Genomic DNA, 27,230 nt, shown 5'->3' with positions numbered 1-27,230 from the left:
TGGCCCCCATCAAAAATGAGTTTGATGCCCCTGGGGTATGGGATACCCAGTCCCCTGAGGTGTCTTTTTCTGGGATATGATTTTCTCTCTTTTAAAGACAGTGAAGCTCAGTGTGACTTCACTGCTTAAAAGGATTTCTGAGCCTGCTGAGTAAAGGGTGTCATTTCCAATGGGACTCCAGTCCCCCTTGTTTCCTCATCTCCTTAGCTTTGTGGAGGGTGTAATTCTGCTCTAATAAAATATAATTTTCCTTTTTCTTCTCCCTCACATTTTACTCATAAGACAAACTGCGGTGGGAGGGTAAGTATGACTTGGAGCTGTCATTTGCAATCGCTGTCATGTCTTCCACCGGATCACTTGTTTCTGCTCACCATTGTGCCATTCTCATTTATTTTGCACCACCATTGCTGCTGCTTCACAAATGCATTGAGAGCATCATCCCCTTTGCTGCAGAGCTAGACCTTCATGGTGAATTTGTGATACCTTCCCAGAGCTGGAAAGTCCCCAACCTGTGAATGTGATTAATGCTTTAAGTGCTTCTCAGCAACAACCTCAACATGAAGTAAAGAAACTTCTGCAGCAAAAAGATAAAAACTTCAACAAGGGCTCGTTGCCCCTGTTTTGGTTTGCGTACACTAAGAGAAACTATGCTGAATAGCAAGAGCATTTGATGGGGAGTTTGGACTTGTGAGGTTAAATCTCCTTATCTGGAGAAGAAACCAATGCTTGCTGCTGCTCTCTACGTGTTTTCAAAACACAGTAATGTTTGGTAGAGCTTTAACCCCATAAAATTCCAGATGAAGTCAGCCATGGTGTTCTGGGTAGCGAGGGAAGCAGGCTCAGAAAGGATTTGTTTGGGGCTAATTAAAATGTAGGTCATGCAGGCGGTAATGAATTTGCTCTGAGATGTGGTTCCTGTGGCCAGCTATGGCAGAGCCCTCGCCTACCAATAAAGCTTTATTTTCCCAAGACAGGAGGGCTTTTCCTTCACCTAGCAATAGAGACCAGAGAGATAGTATTTCCTTGGAGGTGCCCTTTGTCCCCTCATCAGCAAAGTGGACAAAGTTTTGCATTCCACCAACTGTGAGAACTGGGCAAATTGTGAGTATTTATCAACTAGGAATGGCCTACAAGTACAAGCAACAGTACCAGAGTTCATGCTGACAAAGTGTTTTGTGGATCACGAGGGAAGGGTCAGTGAGAGCACCCAGAAAGCATTCTTGCAAGTAATGGTTAACTCCTTTGAAAGTCTCACTGGCTGCATTTGGGGCACATCAGTGTGACTGAAATGCAGGGATTTCAGAGACTTTTGCCAAGAGTCAGGTTTTTTTTAAAAGAGGGTCAAAGAAGATTTGAAATGTCCCTAAAATTAACCTTGTAGTAAAGTATGAAGAAGAAAACAGTCTTCCAAGTATCTCACCCCAGGAGTCTTGGGGTTCATTTGGGATCTTGGGGGCATGATGCCATTCAGAAACTGAGCTCACTCCTTCTCTAAGCACTAGACTTACCTACTCTGTCCCTGCAGAAAGCTAGTTTGGCACTTCTCTGCTGCCTTATTTCAATGCCTTCTCCTTCTAACATTCAGTCTACATGATTTCACAGCCAATTTCTGCCCTTTGGCTTTGTGACAACTTTGTTCTTGGGCTTAAAGAGCCTTTTTCCTTTACTGGCACGTAACACTGTATTACAGGGAAAACTATCATATCCTTTCTCAGTTACCACAGTAAATTCAAACCTCACCTGGGACTGACCAGAAAGTTGCTCTCGGGTGTTGGCCATGAGGCTGGAAAGTGATGAGTCCCTAAGGGCTTTCAGCATCCCTTCTATAGGACACAATTGCCACCTACTGGCTGCCATTCAGGAAGGCCGAGCTGCGGGGAAGTGTTGCGTAGATAGTGACAAACAAATTATCATCTCACTGCACTCAACACCTTTCCATCATGACTGAGGGATACTGGGCTTGATGGGAGAAACTCAACCTGAGGCTTGTACCTAGAAGTCTCTCTGTCCACTCCTCTCCCTCTTGTAACTTTATTTTCCAAAAGTTAACCTAGAGAAGGTGACTTGGCTCCTTTGAGGTTATGGTATGAAAGTAGCGTTCATCTCATGTCCCTTGGTTAGCCCGAGATGGAGCCTCATTGACTCGCTTGCCCTAGATACTAACTTTTAGAACTAGGGGAAGGAGATCCTTATTCTCTGCCTTGAATTTGGGATGTGGCCAAGCCTCTGAACCTCAGAGCTGCACCTGAGCAGGATGACAAAGGTCATGAGTCCTTTGGTGAGAGGTTTGAGAGAAACAGCTCCTGGAAAGGCAGAAATGAAAGAGCAGAACACCACAAAGGGGTTTGCAGCCCAAGGTCCAGGACAACTTCACTTATTCGAGTGCCACAGAGCATATGGGACGGACAAAAAGCCATTTTCAAAAATTACTCAGAAATATCTGAGAAGGATTATGTCAGGACTTTGTGGGCCATATTTGTGTGCATAGGACAAGGTTTAAATGGCAGCATGGAGAGGCTTGGTTAGACAGAAATGGTAGAGGATAACATATTGTGTAGGCAGGCTTAGCACGACTGTTGTGGATTTTTAAAAACAGGTTAGACTGATATCTGTCAGGAATAGTTTGGATCCAGCTGGTCCTGCTTTGAGATAGAGCAACGGCCTCCAGGTCCCTTTCTTCTGTAGTTTCTCGTAATTTGTCCAATGCAATAAATATGTATGGATATGTGCTGGCTCTGGTGATATTTTTGCAAATATGAGCTTCACTTGAAACCCTGAAGCTTAACGGAGGAGCACTCGAAGTATGAATTAAGGCTTGAATCCATGGTGTGCATGAGCAAGGCTGAGTGTGAACTGATTTAAACAGTTTGAGACTTACGTTCTAGTTTTGCTCCAGGCTCCACCCTGCAAGCATCTTTTACTTGAACATCATCTTTCATCCAGCTTTTGAAAAGTCTTGATTTTTCTGGCCTCTGCGTTCCATCCAAGGTGCCAAAACCTCTCAGCCACATCTCACTGTCCACATAAACCTTCATGTGTTTCTCCTCCAGACATACACTGGTTCGATTCTGGTGGCAGTAAACCCCTACCAGCTCCTACCCATCTACTCACCCGAGCAGATACGCCTGTACACCAACAAAAAGATTGGTGAGATGCCACCACACATCTTCGCAATTGCTGACAACTGCTACTTCAACATGCAGCGCAACAACAAGGACCAGTGCTGTATCATAAGGTGAGTCTGTGAATTTGTAAATATCCTCAAAACAGATGCTGAGCGTGTGCAACGTGGTTGACGGGGAACAGCTTATCAAACAGAATCAGAAATCTGGAAGACCTGTTAGATCTTTCATCCACATATTCCCAACGTAGAAGTGGTCTCTGTTTGCAGTCACTGTTCCTAGTAAAGACACTTTATTGGTCTTTTTGGTACTTACCCTACAACTCAATAGATCTCATATTCATCTTTAACCTTCCTTTTTAAATTCAAACTTAGTCCTCCTACAGACATCACAGATGCAGAAATCTATACATTTTGTACAAGGAAGGGCCATGGACAAGCTCGAGCATGGGACTTGTGGTTGTTCACACTGGTGTCTCCCTGTATGGCTCTGCTCTGGACTGGTCAACCTTGGGCACCAAGAAATGTCTGATCACAGTTATGGTGATAGTTCAGTGTCTGTGTCCCAAAAGGTGATATGAACCAAATTTTCTTCCCTCAGCCCTATTTTGAACCCTCAAACCATCTTTGTGCTTTCAGGGAACCTCATCCCTCCAAGGCATGTCTACCCTAAGTTTTGTTTCATAAAATCATAATTCTGGAGCACTCTGTGCATAGTGTTTGAGACATGTGGGACTGAAAAGGCCATGCAGTAATGATTATTTTGCAGGGCTAAAAAAGCATCATATAGGGCCCAGAGGAGAGCCGAGGCCAGGCATGAAGCAATTCAGGCCAAGGCTGGTTACTAAACACCGGGAAGGTCCATTTCAATCACCTACTTTAGCTCTGCCATATAACAGATGGGCCATAGACTCATACCAAGGGATTTCTGTCCATTCCTTCCTCTTGTACCATCAGAACAGGCTGAGAGAGTTGGAGTGTTCAGGCTGGAGAATAGAAGGCCCTGGGGAGAGCTTATTGTGGCCTTTCTGTACTTAAAAGGGGCCAATAAGAAAGATGGGGACAGACTTTTCATCAGGGCCTGTTGTGACAGGACAAGGGGTGATGGTTTTAAAATAAAGGAGGAGAGATTCAGGTCACACATGGGGAAGAAATTGTTTACACTGAGGGTGGTGAGAGCCTGTCCCAGGTTGTCCAGAGAGGTGGTGGATGAACCATCCCTGGAGACATCCCAGGTCAGGCTGGACGGGGCTCTGAGCAACCTGAGCTGGTGAAGATGTCCCTGCTCATGGCAGGGGTGGCACTGGATGAGCTTGCAGGTCCCTTACAACCCAAACTATTCTATGATTCTATGATCACAACATAATGGAAGTTATCTTTCAGTGGAGAGGAAGCTTTGAGGACTAACTCTTGCACCTTGCCCTGAGATCTTCTCCACTCCTATCTGCCCCTTATCTGGACATGTGGGCCTGTGAAATTGCCTGTCTCTAAAAGTCGCTATTTCACAATCTGCCTTCTAGTGCATTTTGTCAGCTCAAGACTGATGATGAAGCTGCTCCATTGGACCAGCCAGCCCCTGAACCACAAGCTCATGGTCTGGTGGTCATACCTGGAAAAGCACTGTCTGAAAGTGCTTCATGACCTTCTTGAATGATGGTATCTACCGGAGGGACCCAAACCCAAGCAAACCATTTGGGCCAAATGGACTGTAAAGCAAATCTGGATCTTGGCTGGAAGCTGTCCATACTGTGTCCTACCATTTCTCCTGCAACCAGTCCATGGGATGCTAGAAACCCATCCTTAGTGGCCTCATCCTACTTATGCTAATATAAGACTGAGAGGCATCAGTTCCTTGAAGAAAGAGAGGGGACATTGGCAGGGGTGCAGCAAAGCTTTCACTGACCTCGATTCCTGTTGTTTTTGCAGCGGCGAATCTGGAGCAGGGAAGACAGAAAGCACAAAACTGATTCTGCAGTTCCTGGCAGCCATCAGTGGTCAGCACTCCTGGATCGAGCAGCAGGTCCTGGAGGCAAATCCCATCTTAGAAGGTGAGGCCTCAGATGGTGGAAGCATCTTTTTTTGCTGGCAAAAAAAAAAATATCAGGTTCAGGAAACACGAGATATGCCCAAATGTAAGTCACCGGGTTGAATTTTGAGTCTCAAAAAGTGAGAATTTTTTTTTTTTTAAATAACAAAAGCAATGTAGTAAACATTTTTTAAACAGCATATTCTGTTTCTTTCCATGTGAATTTATTTTTCACAAGACTCTGGTTTGGACTCTGAATTTTTCCATTAGTGTTTTTACAGCTATTGCTGAAAATGACAGGTTTCAGCTGACCTGAAAAGTCTTTCAACTGTTTCATTCACTTAAAATTAAAAAATGTTGTTTTCCCACTTAAATCAGTACCTTTTTCCCAAAAAAAATCTCAAAACAGAAGCCTGAATTTTACCTAATTCTCTTTGCAGTCTGAGATTTAAAAAATGCTGATCATCAAATACACAAAGCTCTTTTCAATAAAATCTTACTACCTCTTCCCGTGCTGGAATCATAACTGAATGCAGAGCCCCAACATCCTGTGAATGCTCCATTCAGTTAACTATTCTTTTTGTTTTATTTGACCATAGCTGCAAAAATCCTATTCCTATTCTTTGCTGGTTCAGAACATGAGATTAATTTGTTCAGAGCTTCCCAGACTAAACACCTTGTGCTGGCAATACACAATAGCAAACCACACCTTCTCCTTCCAAGCTCAGCAAATGGTAGCAGAATACAGAATAAGAAATAAAGGCAGTTCAAGGAAGAACCAGATAATGAGAATTTGTGGCCCTAATAGGTACATTGGCAAGCAGTTTCTGTGATCAGCCCCATTGTTTTAATGTGATGTCTGTAAATTAAATAGCTGATCTGACCCTCTGGCCCCAATGTGATGCCAGGTGTAGCTTTTATACTTATGCAAAAAAATAGTATTTTCCTTAAAAATAACATTATTTTTACCCCTCCTACTACTGACAGCGAGCAGTGGTTTGCTTGGTAAATAACCCCCTAGGAATTAACAGAAATGTGAATTTCCTGACCGCTTTCCATGCATAATGTCAGCAGAGATGACAAGAAAGTCCCTGGCTGAGCTTTCCTTATCTGTGCTCTGCCAGAGCTTCCTTCAGCCATCGCACGAAGATGCAATGAGGGTCTCAAGGCACAGCAGGGTTGCCCCACCACCAGCATTGTAAACCATCACAGTGCATGTTTTTCTTCATCACTGATAGAACTGCATGGAAGAGAGGTTCTGTGTTTCAAATGCATCTCCATCACCCGCCAGCAATCCTGGAGTATAAATTCCAGAGCATCCTGGCCAGGGTGCTCATGCCAGCCATCTGCACCCACACAGAGGGTGGATGTGGGTACCTTTCTCTGCACACAGTCTGTTTGCAGGGAGAAGTCTCCTGCTGGAATTTGGCTTAATCCCTCTGTATTTCCCCAAAGGACGAGCTCTTTCCTTTCCCTCTCACTCACCAAATCGCTCACCAGCAGCTCTGTCATTTCCCGCTCTACGTCACCGTGCACACTACAGCATCCTCCTGCCAGCCTTCCTCAGCCCTCTTGTATTATATTTCACCATCTGCTGCCAAAATCCTGCTGTCCTGGCCCTTCTTCCTGGATAAGGTCACCCCATTCCCATGCGTCCTTCTCTGTGCTCCTTTCTGTATTTCCAATGACAGTCATTTGTGGTATGTCCTGTTTCCCCATGCTGAGATGAAGTTGAGCCAGACAAACTTAAGGGAAAGGTTTTGGGGCTGCTTTTTACCCTCTCAGCCTCACTCTTTTGGTTATTTTTTTCTGTCCGTGAGATCAGAGCCACAATTGTCCCTGCGTCAGATCCCCTCTGACCTGCTTGCAATTCTTCCCCGCAGCTTTCGGGAATGCAAAGACCATCCGTAATGACAACTCCAGCCGGTTTGGGAAGTACATCGACATCCACTTCAACAAAAGGGGAGCCATCGAGGGGGCTAAGATTGAACAGTACCTGCTGGAGAAGTCCCGGGTCTGCAGGCAGGTAAGGCGACACCTATAAGGTGTGGGAGCACTTGGTTGGTCAACCTTCTTTCTGGTGGCCAATGACAGAACCCAAGGGAATGGCAGGAAAATGTGCCAGGGGGGGTTAGGTTGGATATTAGGAACAGATTCTTTACCCTGAGGGTGCTGGACACTGGAACAGGCTCCCCATGGAGGTGTCACAGCCCCAAGCCTGATAGTGTTCAAGAAGAGACTGGACAATGTCCTCAGACACATGGTGTGAACTGTGGGGTTGTCCTGTGCAGGGACAGGAGTTGGACTCGATGATCCTTGTAGGTCCCTTCCAACTCAGGACATTCTATGACTCTATGAACCTTTGCAGTGCTGTTCTCACAGAGCTGACATTTGTTCTTTTACTTCAGGCTCAGGATGAGAGGAATTACCACGTGTTTTATTGCATGTTGAGAGGAATGACGCTGGAGCAGAAGAAGAAGCTGGGTCTTGGGAAAGCCACAGACTACAACTACCTTGCAATGGTGAGGACAGTGAAGCAGAATTTTGGGGAGGTGATGTGGCGAAAGCATATTAGCCAGGGAGAGATGAGTGAGAGATGCTTTCTCTGCTGCCCAAGAGCTGCTTTGCTGGTTGTCACCTTCTGAGTCTCAGCCACGGGCTTTGTGGGACTTTGTCCCATCAGTGCAAGACTCACAGTCTTAGTGCAAACCCTAAACCCCTGTGTGTAGGCCAGGTTATTTCCACTCTTCCTCTGGAGCAGGACATAGGCTTGAATGGTTTTGATGTTTGGAGCCCACACCATGGGTCTGGAAATAACCAGGGTGTTAGATACAACCTGATGCCCTGGCAGCAGCGACGGACAGGGAGGAGTGCATGGCTGGATGGTGCATTTTCAGCAGCATACGCTGCTGGGCTGTCTCTGCTTCACAAGTCTGACAGAGCCAGAAATCTCCAGCCCTACCCCTAGATCATAGAATCACAGAATAGGTTGGGTTGGAAGGACCTTCAAAGCTCATCCAGTGCTACCTCTGCCATGAGCAGGGATATCTACACCAGCTCAGGTTGCTCAGAGCCCCGTCCAGCCTGGCCTGGGATATCTCCAGGGATGGAGCATCCACCACCTCTCTGGCCAGCCTGGGACAGGCTCTCACCACCCTCAGTGTAATAAATCTCTTCCTCATATCCAGCCTGTATCTCCCTTCTTTTAGTTTAAACCATCACCTCTTGTCCTATCGCAACAGGCCCTGCTAAAAGTCTGTCCACATCTTTCTTACAGGCCCCTTTTAAGTATGAAAAGACTGCAATAAGGTATCCCTCGAGCCTTCAATGTTGCAATGCAGTGGAGGGGGTAGAAGCAGATGTAATTAAGGCTGGCCCATCAGCAGCAAGGCTGGGATTAAGCTTTCTAGCTGGACCAGTGGGAAACTCCAGTATGTTTCTTTCTTGCTCTGTATCCCCACCTCAGGGAGCTTTTTCTCCTGCTCTGACATCAGCCAGACACGGGATAGCTGGTGACAGCAGGGTAAGTGCAGGTCACAAGGCTGAGCACCGAATCAATATACACCAAAGGACAGAACCAGATCCACAGGTTCAATATCATCTTTGGCTTATTCATCCCTTAAAAAAACAACTGCTGATTTAGGGGGAAGCCTGGATAGCTTAGGGTTACACACAGATGCTCTTTGCTGAGCAGCTGCTCCATTCGTTACTGTCTATGAAGGAGATGAGGTGGAGACACTGTTTTCTGTTTGTTGCATCATTCATAACATCAGTTGAATCTTTTCCCAGTTATGGTATCTGTATTTCAGAAATCATGGTGCAGAGGAGGAGTGGTAAAAGTGCAGAAAACATATAATAATTAACTGCCAATTAATCTTTTGAAGGAGCCCAGGATGTGACTCGATTTTGGCCTGAGAGTCCCTGAGATAGTCTCAGACTCTGAAGTCTTGTGTGTAAAAGCCATGTCAAAAATCAGTGTTTAGAAGTTAGAAAAAATCTAAACAGAAATAGAGCAATACTTGGGTTGAAGTGTGGGGAAATGTAGTTCAAGTCACCTTCTAAACTATTTCCGTTTCCTTTTATGAAAAATGTGAATCAATATTGGAAGTTCAATAAGCACAATTTGACAAATTATTCAGGTGAGGGCAAATTTGACTGGATACGATTGTATGGCCTTTGTTATACGAGAGGTCAGACTAGATTATCATGATGGTCCCATATGGCCTTAAAAATCTCTGAATTTGTGAATCTGAATTCTCTGCTACCTCTCTTCCTCCCCAGGGTAACTGCACGACCTGCGATGGCAGAGATGACAGCAAGGAGTACGCCAACATCCGCTCCGCGATGAAGGTCCTTATGTTCACCGACACGGAGAACTGGGAGATCTCCAAGCTGCTGGCTGCCATCCTGCACATGGGGAACCTGCAGTACGAAGGTACAATGACAAAAAGCAGGGATATGGTCCAGCACATCTCTACTCCTTATTCTGCATGGTAGGAGGGAGCCAAGCTTAGGGACAGAGAGCTGTATCCAGACCACCTGCCATGGTGCTGTGCCAGGGACTCAGGTGTTTATTGTGGTGTGTAAGGACAAGAAAGGAGGAATAAGTCCACCTGCCCACTGTGCAGGGCTGCCAGACTCCAGTATGCTCTGTGACATCTGCCTTTCCTGAATTTAGGGATGTTGAGTATGGCAACCGACCATTCAATAGGCACAGGTTTTGCAAGGAGAGACTAATGGAGTATTTGACAAGTGCTTGTGTGATTAGAAATGCCTTTGTAAAGTCATCAAACTGCCCTGCTGTCAGAAATGACACGGTGATTTTAAAAACTTCTTTGGAAGACAGAAACCTAAAGCACTTGCATGCCAGAAATGCATTTACCCCATCAGTCGTTTAGGGTGGCTGGCAGAGCAGAATACAGGTCCTTTGCAAACATCAGCAGGACTCCAGCAGCCACATGAACTTTTCTCTCCCTTCTGATGGCCAGATTTTGCCTGGACATCACACCAAGAGATAAAAGAAGGACCCTTTCCATCACCCCATCCAACTTCTGCAGAGCTGTGTCCCTTGCTGATGAGTTTCCCTCTGCCTTTCTTCCCCCAGCTCGGACCTATGACAACCTGGATGCCTGTGAGGTTGTTCAGTCGGCGTCACTAATCACTGCAGCATCATTGCTGGAGGTCAGTGGCTCTGCGGGGCTGCTGTCCCCTTTTTGGCTTGTTCCCATATTCCCAGTGTTGTGGCAAAGCCATGGATGCTTTGGTGGCACATCATCCTAAAAAGGACATCCAAAAGAGCTCAGTCCCTAAAACAGAGTGTTTCCCTCATTGATATAAAGGGAGTTCATTACAGTAGCCAAGACAGAGATGTCATCTATACTGAAGTGAGGTGAGATGATCCTCACCCAAACCATCCATGAGGTGGCTGGAGCGTTCTCCAGTGGCCTCCCCAGCAGAAAACAGGGCTTCCTCAGGGACATCATCTCATCTCCATAGGCGCTGCTGGTCCCAGGGTGTGATCCACTGCTGTCTGTGGGCTTTTTTCATGTACTTTAGGGGGTGGACATTTCCCTGGGTTGATCTCAGAAGTGTGAAAAGGGGCCAAGAGGATGCAAAGCAACATTCACGCTGGTAGGATACAGTTTTGCAGGCTTTGCTTTTTCATCTTCTGACTCCTCTCCTCATTAACATTTCACATTAAGTCACAGGAACACTTTACATGGTAAAACAATCTATAAAAGTATTAACTACTCTCTGAGAATGCCTGTGACATCATTTGAGCTATTTGCCCTGTACAGCTAACAACAGTCGTATCATTTACCTCCAGCCATGGGGGCTATGCAGTTCCTCTCTGGCCATACACATTCAGGCCAGTAGCCCAGGGCATTGCAAGGACTCCTCATGCTGTAGAGTCAACAGCTATGTTTGGTGGTATCTTTGCCAGGTCGACCCTCAGGACGTGATGAACTGCCTCACCAGCCGGACTATAATCACCAGGGGTGAGACCGTATCCACCCCTCTCAGCATGGAACAAGCACTGGATGTGAGGGACGCTTTTGTAAAGGTAAATCTTAGGGCATTCCTTTCTGGTCTTGTTGCTAAGCTGAAGAAATCTGCCAGTTTTGAGACTGGAGCATCCAATGCACAGGAAAAGTGTCTCACTTGATGCTCATGTGAGCTCAGATCAGCAGATGGCCTTGAAACTTATGTTCTTAGGGGGATGCACAAAGAGTTGAGATGGAAGGAGTCTAGGTAGCCTAGTCTTCAGAAAATTTGCAGTCTGGATTTGAGACTGTCTATACTCAAAGGTAACCTGTTGAAGGGGCCAGCATTCTGCAATGACTTCACCTCAACTTCAGGAAAACTACCAGCCTGAGCCTCAGGGTTAGCTACTCAGCTGCTATAAATCAGAGCAACTCTATCAACACCTGTAATGCCCACACCCGAATTTCAAGATTTGGGCTTGTCTGCAGCAGTAATAAAGCTGAACATCCGAGGAATAGGGATAGAGCAGTTCAGCAGTCACTAGAGCACTAAGAGAGAGCATCACCTGAGGCTTTGGGTGATGAAGGTTGATGAAGTGGGTGTGCATCATTGCTGTGCTGTTTACAGCCCCAGACATGTTGTAAAACAAGTATTGGTGGCATGCTTTGGCCAACTTGGTGCCTTCACTTATGGTAGGGAACTGGTTGGTCAAGCTAGTTGGTTCAACACCTAACTAGTCTGGAAATCTAGGCAGTGGTGGTGGGCCTTTGGGTTAGGCTCCACCTCCTGGTGGTACTGCCATGGCTCATACAAAAGAAATAAATAACATTGTAAAATATGCAGTTCTGGAATTACTGAAACAGCAATAGTTCCCTCATTCAATCAGCAAACTGTTCGGCCATTGCTGCAATATTTGAATCAGCTCCTTGTCCAGGTGAGATGTCCTTGGTTTTTCTAGCAGTGCAATGTGGCTCTGCTGGTCTGTAAATACAGATGTTTAGAAAACAAGGAAAGGACTCTCTGGCTGTAGAGCAAGCCCATAGATATAAAATTTAAGGATTTTGCTTTCAGTTGTCTTTTATTTAGGCTTTCAGGTGCATTTTCCTTCATTTGCATAATGGGTCTTGAAGCTTTAAACCATGCCAAGAGTCTGGCATGAATGTTGGTGAGCGTGTCCTCAGGGACCATCCAACTGCTCATCATGCTTTAGGGGAGCCTGTGCCCTATGAATGGTGCTGCAGACCAGCAGGCTGAACTGTTAATTTGACTGAGTGAGCTCCATCTTTGGGATGTTGCAGGGAATTTATGGGCGGCTGTTTGTGTGGATCGTGGAGAAGATCAATGCTGCGATTTATAGACCTCCTTCCCAGGAACTCAAAAGTGTCAGGAGATCCATCGGCCTCCTTGACATCTTTGGCTTTGAGAACTTCACTGTGAACAGGTATGGAGCCTGCAAAAGGAGAACCTTTTAACCCTCCTTCACCACCCCAAGATCAAGGTCTTGCAGACCTTTCACCTCTCCTGAGATGAGCAGGACTGGACTGGACTGGACAAAACCTTTTTCTATATAAGAGATTAGCAGAATTAATTGCTTTTATGTTGCAACAGACAACATATTTACTTTAATTTTTCAAGTATTTGCCACATAGTAGCCACAGCAGACAACCTCCAACTAATTGTTTTAGGCTACACACATATGATGTCTTTAACACTGTTTTGGGGAAGAAAAACTGATTATCTGAACCTATAAGGAAATTCTCATCCAGCAGCAACCTTACTGAATGGTTGATGAGGTCTGAGAGTACTGCTTCAATCATGGAGAAAGACAGAGAAATATAGAGCGTGTTAGATCTAAAGTGGTCTTTCCTTGACCTTTTCTCCACAGTTTTGAGCAGCTTTGCATCAACTTTGCAAACGAGAACCTGCAGCAGTTCTTTGTGCGTCACGTCTTCAAACTGGAGCAGGAGGAGTACAACCTGGAGAACATCAACTGGCAGCACATCGAGTTCACTGATAACCAGGATGCCTTGGACATGATTGCCATCAAACCCATGAACATCATCTCCCTCATTGATGAGGAGAGCAAGTTCCCCAAGGTGTGTTTTGGGCTCAGCCCTGCTTCCAGTTAACCTCCTGTTTTTACCCCCTTTGCACTTTTCATGCTGATCAGCCCCAAATATACATTCACCAGTTTGTTACCTATTCACATCTTTATTGCTCTGTCACATTTTCTTCCATGAGTTCAACTGTGCTTAAAACAAGTTATCTTTTCTAGTGGAAGAATATACCTTCAAGAGGCTCAAGAATAAATAGTTTAAGACAAAATAATGTTAAATGTACTTCCTTTGCAGCACTATCTTGAATATAAAGCAACATGCCAGGGATATTTAATCCCTTTTTAAAATTTCTGCATTTGCAATATCCCCACCAACACATCTCTTCTCAAAATAAATACACATTGCCACCCAAGACAAAAAAAGAAATGCACTATTGATTGGAAAATTATTTTAATGGGACAAACCCTGGTTAAACATCAGATCTTTCTCCATGTGCACAGGGTACAGATGCCACCATGTTACACAAGCTGAACTCGCAGCACAAGCTTAACACCAACTACATTCCCCCGAAGAATAACTACGAAACACAGTTTGGCATTAACCACTTTGCTGGAATTGTTTACTACGAAACAAAAGGTATGGGGCAGTTTTCTGGGACACTGCAGGTGTGAGGGGATGCTCGGGGGAAGGTGGGCTGCTGCGATGGGTAAGAGCAGGATGGTAGCCCATATTAATATCGTGTACTCCTTTTCTGGGTGCAATGACTTTGATCTAGTCTCAAGATGTGCCTCCGTCTTCCTTCTCTTGGTCCCCCTTTCTCTGCTCATTCATTACCCCCATGACCTCTCCAAGAACAGCCAATAGTCCAGCAACCCAGAGGCTGCTTGCAGAGCTCATCCTGGCCATGTTGTACTGTGTAACCAACCTACCTATCTACCTTTCTACCTGCCTATCTACCTACCTACCTACCTACTTACCTACCTACCTATCTACTTACATACCTACCTACTTACCTACCTACCTATCTACCTACATACCTGCCTACCTATCTACCTACCTACCTACCTATCTACCTATCTATCTACCTACCTACCTACCTACCTACCTACCTAAGTGTTGTCCCATTATTCCTCTAGGTTTCTTGGAGAAAAACAGGGACACACTACATGGAGACATCATTCAGCTGGTGCATTCGTCAAAAAACAAATTCATCAAGCAGATCTTCCAAGCAGATGTGGCAATGGTAATGCAGGGGAGAGAAGATCTCTGTTCACGGGGGTTTTTCCTGGAAGGGGCAGGAGATTTGGGAAGAGTCCTATTGCTCTGATGCTGTTTGGGGTGTTTCCAACCTGGTAGTGTGAGCCGACCATTGTGTGGTGTCATGGGTACATCCACGTTCACACCTCCAGGTCACTGCAATCAGTTTGTCAAATACTATTTTGTGCTGTGATTGCTCATCTCCTAATTGTGTAGGGATGGGAACAATAAGGTTTGTGATTGTAGAAATCTGAGAGAGAAAGATCTAGCCCCTCCAGCTGAATAGTCCAGATCTGTGTATAACAGAACGAGAAGTGAAAACCGAATTGTTGTAGGACCAGAGCAGAATGGAGGGACAATCTGGCTGTCCCTTAAGCACTGCGGCAGGACTAAGAGGGACCAGCCAACAGTTACATTTTGTTCTTACAACAGCAAAGAGAAGAGACACCAGGCATGAAACCTGAACTTTAAAGCCCCAGTCCTCCAGGAGGGTTTGTGCTTGCTCCATGCTCAGTGTAGGATGAGACCACGTGCACTGAAGCTTTGGAGAAAGGCACAATTGCAACCTTAAATCTTCCCACCACATGTGAGCATTGATCACTGGGATACCAGCTTAGGTGATTAGTGACTATTTCACCATGAATAACACAAATATTTGATGTTTTCTCAACTAAGTTGAACATCTACACCTCCCTACTAAGACATTATCAGCCCTGCTCCCAAAATTAAAGGAGGAACCACTTTAAAATATCAGCCTTGCAGAACCTGAAGATCTACAGAGATAGGTCATTATGGCTAAATCCTCCAGGCTTTCCTTAGGCAGAGCCACAGGACTGCAAAGCATTTGGGGGTAAAGTTTTCCAAAGCAACCAAGTTTTTCAGAAGTTGAAGTCCTGTTTCCAGATTCCAGCTAATGCCACTGATGATCCAAGGACTTTCAGCGGTGCCAAACAGATTTAAGTGCTGAATTCTTTTTCCTGCTAAGGAAATGTTTAAATTCCCAATAAACCACTTTAAATAGGCTACAGACACTTTTGCAAGCCTTTTTCATAACCTTTAGCCATTCAGTTTTGCTCCTACTGAAATGAGTCATCAAAATATTTTTTACTTCATTAGGAACAAGATAATGTTTATCAGCCCTGATTAAGCTACCAATTGGCATGACAGTCCTGGTGGGTTCAGAGCTATCGAAAGATGTGGATCTGCCTGCTGAACTAGATGCTAACTCCCTTGGCATCAGTACTGCTGTTTACTTTGCTTTTTATTGCTTATTCCTCACTGCTTTTTATTTTCAGTGCAAGCTTTGCAGTTCACCTTGGAAATGATTTCTTACTTCTTTGGGCAGAGCAGAGATACCCTCTGGGAAACTGATGAGCGGGAGCTTTCATGGTTACACAGTCATATAGACTTCTTCATGGGAAGACTTACCAAGCACCTTTGAAAGATGCTGGAAGTATATGACAGCAAAATTGAGATTTTTTTTCACCTGGGCATTGTCTAGGACCCAAGAACTGAGATATTTTAAAGCATCAGAGCACTTTTTTTGAAACAAAACTTTTATAGTTCCATTAAACTTCTTCAGAATCTGCCCTGAGTTGTGGTTCCTGGGCTTTGACACTTTAATGATCTCTGTTTTCCTTTTTTTTGAATGAGAGATTTGTAACCTGACTGGCATGAAACTGGAAGAGGAGCAAACACTGTGTGCCACCTCCCCTAATCACACACAGTGTTAGTGTGACCTGGGAGAGCACAAGTCCTCTAAACACCACACACAAAAACCTGCTCAGACAAGTGGGATCAAACATGGAGATGAGATTATTTCGCCATTGCTTTCCACCAAAATTCAATAATATTTGCAGTACCTTTCTTAAAATGCATTCCCCAAGAGAAGGAGCGGCTGAGGATGAGTCATGGGAATTGATTGCCTGTAGCAAAGAGCTGGGGAAATGCTCATTTTGAAGGTGTGCACACCTTCCCCGAGCATCAGCAAGACAATCCGTGGAGAAACCTCCCAGAGACACTCAGATCAGGTCAATTAAATCTAACATCTTCTCTTAAAATGAGACAAGTGGCTGCCCTGCTAAGGTCTAAATCAAATAATGAGGCAACTTGCTCAAGAGCTTCCAAGCTTTGGTCTTCAGGAGCTTATTGATGAGTTTGCAAGAATTTGTGAGTCGGTGAAAAACAAGTCCATCTGCTTCACATTCTTTCAAATGGGATCCTTATATGCCAGAAACTTGAGGAAGCCACAGATCAGTGAGGCTTGAAAACAAGTTGAAAGTGTGTATTTGTATATCGTACTGACTGTTGGGTTCCTGAAAGACCTAATATTTGTAGGCAATGAAATTGGTGTGGTGAACTGGGTATTGCTGGAGCACATGGGGCTGTGCAGCCCGATTTGTGCATGCCCACCATGGAGGAGGTCTATCTGCGTGTGTTTGCTAAATCGGGACATTGCTTTGAGCAGTGCCAGGTGAAATGATGGATTCAGTGGGAATTATGCACCATTCCTCTGAGGAATCGGCCGGTACAGTCTGGCAGCGATGGTTGCTCAAGGAACAGGCAGAAGGAGCAGTGAGCCGTAGAAACCAGTGAAGGGAAAAACAAGTAGAGGGATTTTCCTTTTGCAAAAATTTCAGTTCTGTAGAAACTATCTGATTAAAAGTCGGATTAAAATCAGGGAGGAAGGGATTTATTTAGAAATTTTGTGATTATTTTATTTCCTTGGCGTCTTCCCAACCACCATCGATTGAGAGCAACCAGTCACAGTAGAGCAGGAATGTGTGAGGGTCAGGAATGGGGGTGGTTGAAACTGGATGGATAATGAGAGAGATTCAAAGATGTAGAAGAGTTTTCTCTAAGAGGCAAGAGCTGGACAGTGGCAATTCCCTCACCTTCAGGGATGTGAATGTGGAGACAAAGGGGAAAACCAGGAGGGGGATAGACAAAAATCTAAGAACTAATGCATTTTGTTCATGAGATATTTTAACAGCTGGACCTCCAAGACTAACAATGTCAGGCTCCCATTTCAGTTATTCCTTCTTTTCACTATTTGCTCTTCTCTGTCTCTGTTTGTTTTTTTTTTTTGTTTTGTTTTTTGCCTGTGCTTCATGTAGTTTCTCTGTGGCTATGCATCCAGCACATTTGGCCAGTCGCCCACACCCACACCAAAGGTAAACGGAATACATGAGTTCCTCTGTTGTATATTCCTTGGCAAGGATTGTGCTTTGCTCTTGTTGGTTTATTCCTCTTCCTGCACTGTCTATAGAGGATGCATTTCAAGTGACCAATGTGATGGAGAGCATTTTAATGGCTTGCTGAATAGATGCAGGTGTACGACTGTTCCATTTATTTCTAGGATTCAACTCAGAACAACCATGTAATGTTGGGAGTTTGGTTTTGGATAAAATCAGAACCAGACTGAGCCAAAGTTTGGGGATTTTTTCTGATATTTGAATCATTTTAATGAACTGGATCATCAGTGGGACTTGTGTGTTGCTTATCATAGTGCCACCATTGGTTTCAGTGGGACATTATTGCCCCATGCAAATGCAAATCTGGCCCTGTTTTGCCTTTTTTGAAGCAGGAAGATGACAGTTCCTGTGTAAAGAGAGTCTCCTGGGTGGCATTTCTGGGTTGCTTGGAAATGCCATAATTCTCAGAGGAGGGTATAAGTCTTGTTCAGGGGAGAGCTCAAATCCGAGCCTTCAAAGACACAGTTAATATTGGACTTTGCCATGATCATCCAAGCAGGCTCTTGGCACCTTTTTAGGTCTTTTCTGTTGCGTCTTATCTCCTGACTGGTTCTGATGGCTTCCCAAACCCTTCTTGCTAGATATGTGGCCACAGTGCAGCATATTGTGTGCTAAAGATGTTGTGATGTTAGCTTTGCCGCTCTTCTCACATTTCCACAACAATCTCTCAATAGTCAGAGCATTATGTTAGAGATGGACCTGACTCTCAAAATTCAGATCTTTGCATGGGGCTGAATTTCAATCTCCTTACCTCTGCAGTGTCTTGGGGTGTTTGGACTTGGAATTCCAATGAGGGGGGATTTGACCCAAAATGACCCAAAGTCATTCATTCCAGAGCTGGAATCCTTCCCCTCCATATCATGATTACAAATGGTTTTGATTTCAACATCTCATTGAGCACCCCCTAGAGTTGTAGCAAAGCCACATTCCGAAAAACATAATCCTTCCTGAGTTAGGATATGGTGAGATTAAGTCCAGAAGATACAGTGAAATGGAAGAAATAACACTGATAATTTCTCTGAGTTTTGTTCTTGTTGTAGTTGTTCTCATAATATAGCCTCATGTTCTGTAGGTTTTCTAATTAATAATAATTGATTGTATTTGTTAGGCACTTGAGCAAGGCTAGAACAACCAAGCCAAAATAAAAAAAAAAGATTTTCCAAATATATCAACATCAGTAAGTTTCATAAAATGGGGGTTTAGTTCAAAACAGTGTTGCTTGGCACCATTATGTAGCCTGTGCCAACTCTGCATCTGAAGGCACTTTCCAGCCTATAGGACAGAGACTGTCTCCTCACTATGTGCCACCACAGAACCTGCCTCAACTTTCAGTGGTTGCCTGAGGCCACCCCAGTGACATTTCATATAACAAAAACAATAAGCAACGAACATCATTTTTCTCAGACTTCAGGAAAAAAAGGCTGAGAAACAGCATGTCATATTGGCGTGGCCCAATTTAGTGATCTTATAATATTAAAGAGATGGTAGGATGGTCTTTGTCCAGAACCTTTCCCCAAAGTATTGCTTGTGGTATATGCTTCTGTCTCCTTCCCTAACTCACCTTGAGTAATTCAACTTTCTATTCCTACCTTTCCACTGAAGCAGGTTGCCACCTCACTGGCAAACCTAGTGCTGAGCAGGGTGATGGACAAGGTGAGAAGGGACAACAGGAGTAACTCCTACCAGTTCTGGCTCTGTGACATTTCTCCTTGTATTTGCTTTTCTCCTTGCTTCTGTTTATTTAGTTTAACTGTTAAAAAGAAAAGTAAAACAAACAAAGAAACAAACAAAACTGGTGACTGCCCTAGATGGAACTCTGGGTCTGTGTTAAGACCATCCTACCCAACATAACTTTGCGTCCACCTTAACTCAATGAATACACAGGGTGCAGATAAGATGAACTGGTCATTGCTTTCTCAGCCCTGGATATATGATAAGTACCTAAATATGCCCAGGACACCAAAGAAAGGAATCTGAATAGGTCCCTAGAGATTTACGGCTTCACAGAGATGCTGTGATATTTGCTGATGCTCCAGCTGTGCCACTGGGGATCTCAGATACCCCTTGTTAGCAGAACGTCCCGTTGTGTCCTGATGATATTCTGCCTTGACATGTGTCTTTCTGTTACCACAAGCAGGTCTCCGCACCTCTAAAGCCAGACTGGCTTGAGGTGGCAGAAAGAAGTGGCATTGAATCACACAGAATCACAGAATTGACTGGGTTGGAAAAGAGCTCAGAGATCATCAAGTCCAACCCTTGGTCCAACTCCAGCCCATTGACTAGATCATGGCACTAAGTGCCATGTCCAATCTCAGTTTAAAAACCTCCAGGGCCGGTGAGTCCAGCACCTCCCTGGGCAGCCATTCCAATGCCTGACCACTCTCTCTGCACAGAATTGCTTTCTAATCTCCAGCCTCAATTTCCCCTGGCAGAGTTGAAGCCCATGGCCCCTTGTCCTATTGCTGACTGCCTGGAGAAGAGCCCAATCCCCACCTGGCTAGAACTGCCCTTCAGGTAGTTCTAGAGAGTGCTGAGCTCCCCTCTAAGCCTCCTCTTCTCCAGACTAAACAAGCCCAGCTCCCTCAGTCTCTCCCCATAGGTCTTGTGTTCAAGTGAAACATGTTTAAACATCATACTGGTCTGCAGGTCTTTCTGAACTTCTCCTTGGAGACGGTGCTTCTCTGTAAATTGTGTAATTCTCTTCTTTTTGTTATTTATCGCTTCTGCTTTTTTTTCCCCTTTGATGGTGGGCACAGGCTCAGTGATTAGCCAGTGCCCCAATTTGGGATACAGCACCTATGAATCCTGCTCATTCTTCCCCATGACACATAGATTGCATCCTCCTGTGTGCTAGGCTCTGTATGAGCACCAGTGAAGAGACAGTCCCAAAGCTGCTACAGTCTCAGAGTTCAAAAGATAAAACATGTCTGGCTAGGAGAAAAGGAGAATGTATTCAGCTCTTTCTCCTTCAGACAGTGGGGACTGGGTCTGTTTTGAGCTAAAAAATGCAATGAAATCTGTATTTTCAGTGCCTCGCTAGGCTGTGTTGGCAGGCTGCTCCACTCATTTTGGGGCCATTTTGTTGGAATAAGGGAAGAGGCGTGATCCTTCCCATGGTGGTGCTGAAGTGAGGCAGGAGAAACCACAATGTCTTCAGTGGTGTCACCCTGTCCCTGACAGGAGGTAGATGATGAAAAACACTTGCCTGAGGTTTTATTGTGTATCTGAGAGCCCAGATAGTGCCCATAGGGCTGGTGCCCACCACTGAGAGGGGTCTGTGCACAAACGTCAGGCCCAGGAACCCGGCACTGGCCCAGGCTGCCCAGAGAGGTTGTGGAGTCTCCTTCTCTGCAGACATTCAAACCCGCCTGGACACCTTCCTGTGTGATCTGCTCTGGTGACCCTGCATTAGCAGGTGGGTTGGACTGGATGATCTCCAGAGGTCGCTTCCAATCCCAACCAGCCTGTGATTCCATAAATAGATGGGATGGTGCAGTCTTGACAGGAAGAGCTCAGACAGCTCTGACAGTTCAGATAGCAAGACAAGCTGCTTTCTGGCTGCCATCTCTTTCCTCCAGCCCCTCGCAGCAAAAAGCTCTCAGGTGTAAGGATGGAGATGGCTTTTTACCAGAGCTGGATGTGTGCAAGCAAGAAATACAAGGCATCAGCAACCCAGAGAGGCAGGTCTTGCTATCTGCAAACAAACCACTCTTGCATTCCCTTGTAGACCCTTGTACAAAGTCTTGCACCCTTCCTACCACCACAGCTGAAAAACGACCTCTCCCAGCCAAGCCAAAATTGACAAACCTGGCCAACATGCAGTTGCTTCAGATTTCCAGCCCTTCTCCTGCATCTGTTGCTGCTTCTAACCCCTGTGGCGATCCTTTCACCTTACACAGAGGTGACCCCTTGCACAGAATTAGCAATGTGATAAGAAAACACTAATCAAAGTTATCTAAAACAAGTTTCTTGTTGAAACAGCCTATTCCTCATCAAATCTGTGACAGAGTGTGAGCACCAAGCTCTGCACTGCTCTGCAGGTAGCAGCTGCATCCATTAATTACTCTAGATTTATTCACGGTTTGTCCTTTGGGGGAGGATTTTGCTGGGAGAAATCACTGATAGCCCCTGCCAAGCTCTCCTGGACAAGAAAGCCATTTTTGTCTCATATGTGCATGAGCTGGGTTTTCTCTTGTTGGAATTCCATGATGACTTTCTGTTTGTGTTCATTTGGTTTGTCTCATCGTTCGACCTCAGCTGTTCAAATTCCCTGCCCATGACAGGGGACTTGGACTAGATGATCTCCAAAGTCGCTTCCAAACCAAATCATTCTGTGTTTCTATGAAATTCCCCAGTTTTGGGGGGTGGCAATGTTATCTAACAGGTTGTTGGTGTAATACAATGAAGCACATGTAAATATTTTAGCAAAAGTAGAACTAAAACTCATAATCTTGCAAAACATAGCAGCAAGGCCAGTGTAAATGGGGCCTTTGTGACTCCATACATGGCTTGACCACCTGCAAAAAAGAGGATGTTTGGAGGAAATGTGCATTAAAATCCTGCTGGAATTGTCCCTTTGGCAAATCTCTGGCCACCAGGTCATGTCACAATTTGCCCTATTGTCAATTCAGAGGAAGTTGCATTCTGGTACCCAGCTCTTCCTCCAACACACTAGTAGTATTTGGTACCCCATGAACAGCAGACCTTATGAGACATATAGCACCACTATGACTGATGTGTGTTGAGCTCAGGTAACAGCAATTGATGCATAAAATGAGCTGGGGGCTTCATTTAGATTGAAGCTGGTTTAACAAGCTTCTCCCAGGGCAGAGAGAATGGGCTATTAAGGGAAACCTTTCCATTCTGCCTTTGAAATGCCCCGAACTAGAGATTAGATTGTTAATTTAACCAAGGTAGCTAAAACAAGCAGAATACTCAAAAACTTCTTGTTGCACACTAAATACCCATTTCATTTAGTCCAGTTAATATTCTTTTCCAAACACAACTCCAATCTTCCCTGTAGTACAGGCTGAGGAATATAGACCAGCAGTTTCTGGAGCTGTTGCAGACTGAAAGTGCCCCGGCTTATTTGTCACCCTACATGGGTCTCTGCTCATATACCCTGGGGAACAGAGGAGACTCAGCCTGACATGAGGAACCACATCAGTAGGGTTGTCATGACCATGCTGCAATGCATGGGGACAGGGAAGCCCAAGCTGTTCCAGAGGAACATCTCTGGGCAAATGCATCACCCCAAGCTGCAATCCAGGGGGTTTTGGTGGTCTGGAAAGGGTTGTTTGTTCTTATGGGCAGATCTTCCTCATAGATCTGCATATGGAAGTTGGGATCATAGAATCAGAGAGTAGTTTGGATTGGAAGGGACCTTCACAGCCCATCCAGTCCAACCCCTGCCATGAGCAGGGACATCTTCACCAGCTCAGGTTGCTCAGAGCCCTGTCCAGCCTGGCCTGGGATGTCTCCAGGGATGGGGCATCCACCACCTCTCTGGGATTGCCAGTCATGCAGGGAGGCTCGAGCAGGAGAAATTAAATTATGGCACTTTTCCTCACTATGTAGAGGCGTACAGAGCAGGTTGCCAGAGCCTGGCCATTGCTCGCCAGCTCTGCCCTGTCCTTCTCCTGCCTCAACGCTCAACCACCTCTGTCCTTGCTCCCTCCTCCACTCCTGGCTGTCATGGGAGGTTCCTGAGGACGTGGCCGGAGGGAAAAAGCTCTGTTATCCTTTCATTTCCTGACCCCGCTCTGCTGTGGTTTTGCAGGGAGCAGAGACGAGGAAGCGCTCGCCGACACTCAGCAGCCAATTCAAGCGGTCCCTGGAGCTGTTGATGAGGACTCTCAGCGTCTGTCAGCCCTTTTTTGTCCGCTGCATCAAGCCCAATGAGTACAAGAAGCCCATGGTAAGTCCTGCTTTTCCTTCCTTGTTGTATTTTTGTACGGCAATGCCTGTTGGGTGACTAACAGCAAAACCAACCCACACCTGTTCTGCAAGTGACGGAGTCACCAAAGCATAAGCAAAATCAGTCACTTGCCTTGGGATCCAACAGCACCCCAGAAATTTTTGCAGAGGTGAACACCCACACCTTGCCCTTCTTCCCAAGGACAAGCTGAAGAAATTCACCCTGACGACCTTCCTGCTATAGGAAATGTCTTTGAATTTCCATAGGGGGTAGGGACCACCCTGCCAGACACGTAGGCTGAACTATATGGCCCTGGTTTCAATCCTGTGGCAGGGTCCAAAGTTTCCTAAAAGGGATCCCCTTTCCATGGGGTTTTCTACATAAGTCTTGGCTTCTGAGGGATCTCCCTCATATTCACCCCCATTAGATCCTTTCAACTGCTTTTTTTTTTGCACCAATTGTGAAAACATAATTTTGCTAAAATAAAGAGGCAAAATAACACAGAGGAAAGGTGAAAGTCTCTGATTCCCAGAGAATTGCTCCAAAAACAACAAACGCTCTCAGGAGAGACTTCATGGAGCAAATGAAAGGGAAGGAGATGGTTGTAAATCCCTCTGACCACAAACTTCTCATGGAGGGGATTTGGAGTTTTGCAGAGAAAGGTGTGTAGTGACCACCCCAATCCCACTGTCAGCACCTTGTAGGGCTGGACCCTGGTGCTGTTTGCAATCAGTGTCAGCTGCTCACTGCTCTTAGTAGTGACACTGTGTGGGAAGGAAGAGCTTTATTTAATAATAATTTTAGTAATTTGTTTCTGTGAGTCATTTTGTCATTGCCTTTGCGTCTCAGTAGTGGTTAATCTAGCCAGATCTGGAGTTTTATCTAAAGTCAGTGTCTGTTAGCAAAGCTCAACTGAGTGCAAAAAAACCCCATAATACTGAATTTCAGAGCTCTTATATACAAGCGGTGTTTGTTTTAAGCTTATATTTGCTGCTCAGTGAACCTCATATGATGCGGGGTGAAAGGTTTTTCCATCTCTCAGAGCAGTTTACTGTGCACTTATCCTGCTTTTGGTGAGCGTAAAAAGGCACCTAATATCATGTTAATGAATACTTTGAATTAATATTTAACAATATGTCTGATCTGATATTACCATCTAAGCTGGGATCAAACCAAGCCCTTTCTTAAGAACATGGTTGATGTTGAAAAATAGGTGTACATCGCAAACTGACGTTAACAGATTATTTTTAATGCCCTGACTTTGAGCCGCTTTTACACCTGGATGTCTGGGAATAGGTCTGGCATTTTGTCCCCTGTGTAGCAAATCAATGTTTCGTCAGCCTTTGCAAGCTCTAATCCAGAAGTCTTTGTCCACCCCATTTATCTACAAAACTTACGGTGGGACATAAAAACAACTATAAGTTTGAAAGAATCAGAAAAAGATAACTAATCTCCCCGTTAAAGTAATGAGTGGATGAGCTAACACTGAATCAGGGACTGCAGTGCCATAAGAAATTCAATGTGATTTCTTGCTAAACTTATTTTTGACCTTGGTTTAATAATACAAAAGAGGGGAAAAAAGTCCCAGATAAAATCCACAGAGCTGTGCAGAGTGACTGTAAAAGAGAACATTTTCTGGGAGTTCATTTTCTGTCCCTGGCTTTGAAGGAAAGTGTTCTGATAGTGATAGGAAATGGGATAGTGGGAAGTGAAAGGTCAGTGGAAAGTCCTGACTGTTTGTTACTTTATGTTATTTTAAAACTTTTGCTTCCTTCTAAACTGTGCTTTGGGGGGTGGGAAAATTTGTTTGCATCAGGATGCTGGCTGGAGTTCTCTGAGCGTTGCTCTGTAGTTCTGGTTAGTACAACAGAAATATTAATATGTGGCATGAATTAGGTAGCAAACCATGCAAAGAAAGTAAAAACTGTTTCCAACAGCCTGTGCCTCCTCAGGTACTGATGCAAGGAGAACATAGTTGCCCATATGTGCCATGAAGTAGCCCTACTAGGTCTGGAGGGTTATTTGCAAACCCACAACCACTCACAGACCCTCCTACTTCACGGCAGTGCAAGACAGAGGAACACACACCTCTTTGCTCTGCACCCTTCTTGTCCCCAATACCCACTTTAGATAGAGACAGCTTGAGACTAAATCTGGATGATGCTGCTTTCTGCCTTTTCCTCGCTGATTCACTGTCCTCTCCTGGGAGCAGGTTCTGTCTCAATTCACTCCAGCCCTTTTGTGGTTATGAGGTAGTCAAAAACCTCCCTTCAGGGGTGGGGAGGTGTGTGTATCTGTAGGACAGATCCTCCTGTCCCAGCAGATGCATCTGAGACACAGGGATGTCTGAGATACAGGTACATGTCCATCTCTCCTCCCTCACTTTAGGGAGCACCTGCATCACTCACATTTTAGATGCTCACATCTGTACATGCACAGATGCCCACATTTTGGACAGCTCATGGAAGGGCAGATGAATAACACCATAGCAGAAACTCTTTGGCCCAGGCTGGAATTTACTGCCCTGACTTTCTCTGGTGTGCGAGCACCACGCGACGTCTGCCTTTATTTTACACTTGGGTTTGAACACTTTTTGGATGATCCTGGCAGACAATGTCAGGCAGCAAGAGGGTGATATCAGGGGCTCCAGGATCCTATTCAATCCACTAAAGCACAAAGTTGACGGCAGGGGTTTTCCTGAAACTTCCTTCACTTCAGTAGAGGCACCTAAAGTGAGTGCAGCCAGGTTTATTAACAAACTGCAAGTCTTATTAGGAGCAGATGAAGAATCTGGGGGTATTTAGTCTGGAGGAAAGGAGGGTGAGGGGAGACCTTCTCACTCTCTACAACTACCTGAAAGGAGGTTGAAGCCAGGTGGGTCAGCCTCTTCTCCCAAGTAATAAGTGAGAGGATGAGAGGAAATGGCCTCATGTTCTTCCAGGGGAGGTTTAGATCAGATATTGGTAAAAATAAAGGACTGTTGGGCATTGGAACGGGCTGCCCAGGGCAGTGGTGGAGTCACCATCCCTGGAGGGGTTTAAAAGACACATAGATGAGGTTTTAGGGACATGGTTTAGCACCAGTGTTGGGTTAACTGCTGGACTCGATGATCTTAAGGGTCTATTCCAACCAAGGGCCTTTTCTATGATTCTATGTCTGGGTTACCTTCAAATGCTGTCTGGCCTTGGAACTGTCTGCTGCTTGTCAGGAGCAGCTGCAAATGCTGGTCTGATACTCGTTCTTTCCATAAAAGCCTCAGCTGGTCTCAGTTCATTTTAAGCTCCTCAGATGTCCTTCTGGGTACAGGGTGGTTTGATGATAACCGGCTTAACTCAGGGCCTTGGCATCTCCAAGGCTGCACTCTTCCTTTGTGTGACTTCATGGTGTCACCTACCCTACCTGGTGTAGGCACCCTAAGACCTTTAAGTATCTGAGGCTTCACTGATATGGTCCTCTGCTTCCTCTGCCTGCAAAACAGTATTGCCCTGCATGTACAGGAGTGCTCTGATCATGCTGGTAAAGCCCAGAGTGGTGGTCAGAAGTTAATGACCATGAATGATTGTTGCGAGGGTCATTGTATGGTTTGACTCTTGTAGATGCAGCATCACTGCCA

The 27,230-nt window shown here is 45.2% G+C and overlaps 1 protein-coding gene across 1 annotated transcript in view; it reads left to right on the top strand.

Annotated features, from left to right (window-relative positions):
* Positions 1-27,230, top strand: part of MYO7A (myosin VIIA) — a gene marked incomplete at its 3' end in the record, with an annotated part of 69,725 nt that overhangs the window by 6,301 nt on the left and 36,194 nt on the right. The window contains exons 4-15 of the mRNA XM_080356313.1: positions 3,051-3,235; positions 5,048-5,169; positions 7,031-7,173; positions 7,556-7,669; positions 9,429-9,582; positions 10,252-10,328; positions 11,092-11,211; positions 12,431-12,573; positions 13,018-13,228; positions 13,690-13,825; positions 14,326-14,432; positions 23,480-23,617. Of these exons, the coding sequence (XP_080212439.1) occupies positions 3,051-3,235; positions 5,048-5,169; positions 7,031-7,173; positions 7,556-7,669; positions 9,429-9,582; positions 10,252-10,328; positions 11,092-11,211; positions 12,431-12,573; positions 13,018-13,228; positions 13,690-13,825; positions 14,326-14,432; positions 23,480-23,617 (1,650 nt within the window). The remainder of the gene's footprint in view (positions 1-3,050; positions 3,236-5,047; positions 5,170-7,030; positions 7,174-7,555; positions 7,670-9,428; positions 9,583-10,251; positions 10,329-11,091; positions 11,212-12,430; positions 12,574-13,017; positions 13,229-13,689; positions 13,826-14,325; positions 14,433-23,479; positions 23,618-27,230) is intronic.

Source organism: Nesoenas mayeri, assembly GCF_963082525.1.
Source record: "Nesoenas mayeri genome assembly, chromosome: 1".
Taxonomy (NCBI): Eukaryota; Metazoa; Chordata; class Aves; order Columbiformes; family Columbidae; genus Nesoenas; species Nesoenas mayeri.
The sequence above is the reverse complement of the archived record's forward strand: the minus strand, read 5'-3'. Positions and strand labels throughout refer to the sequence as shown.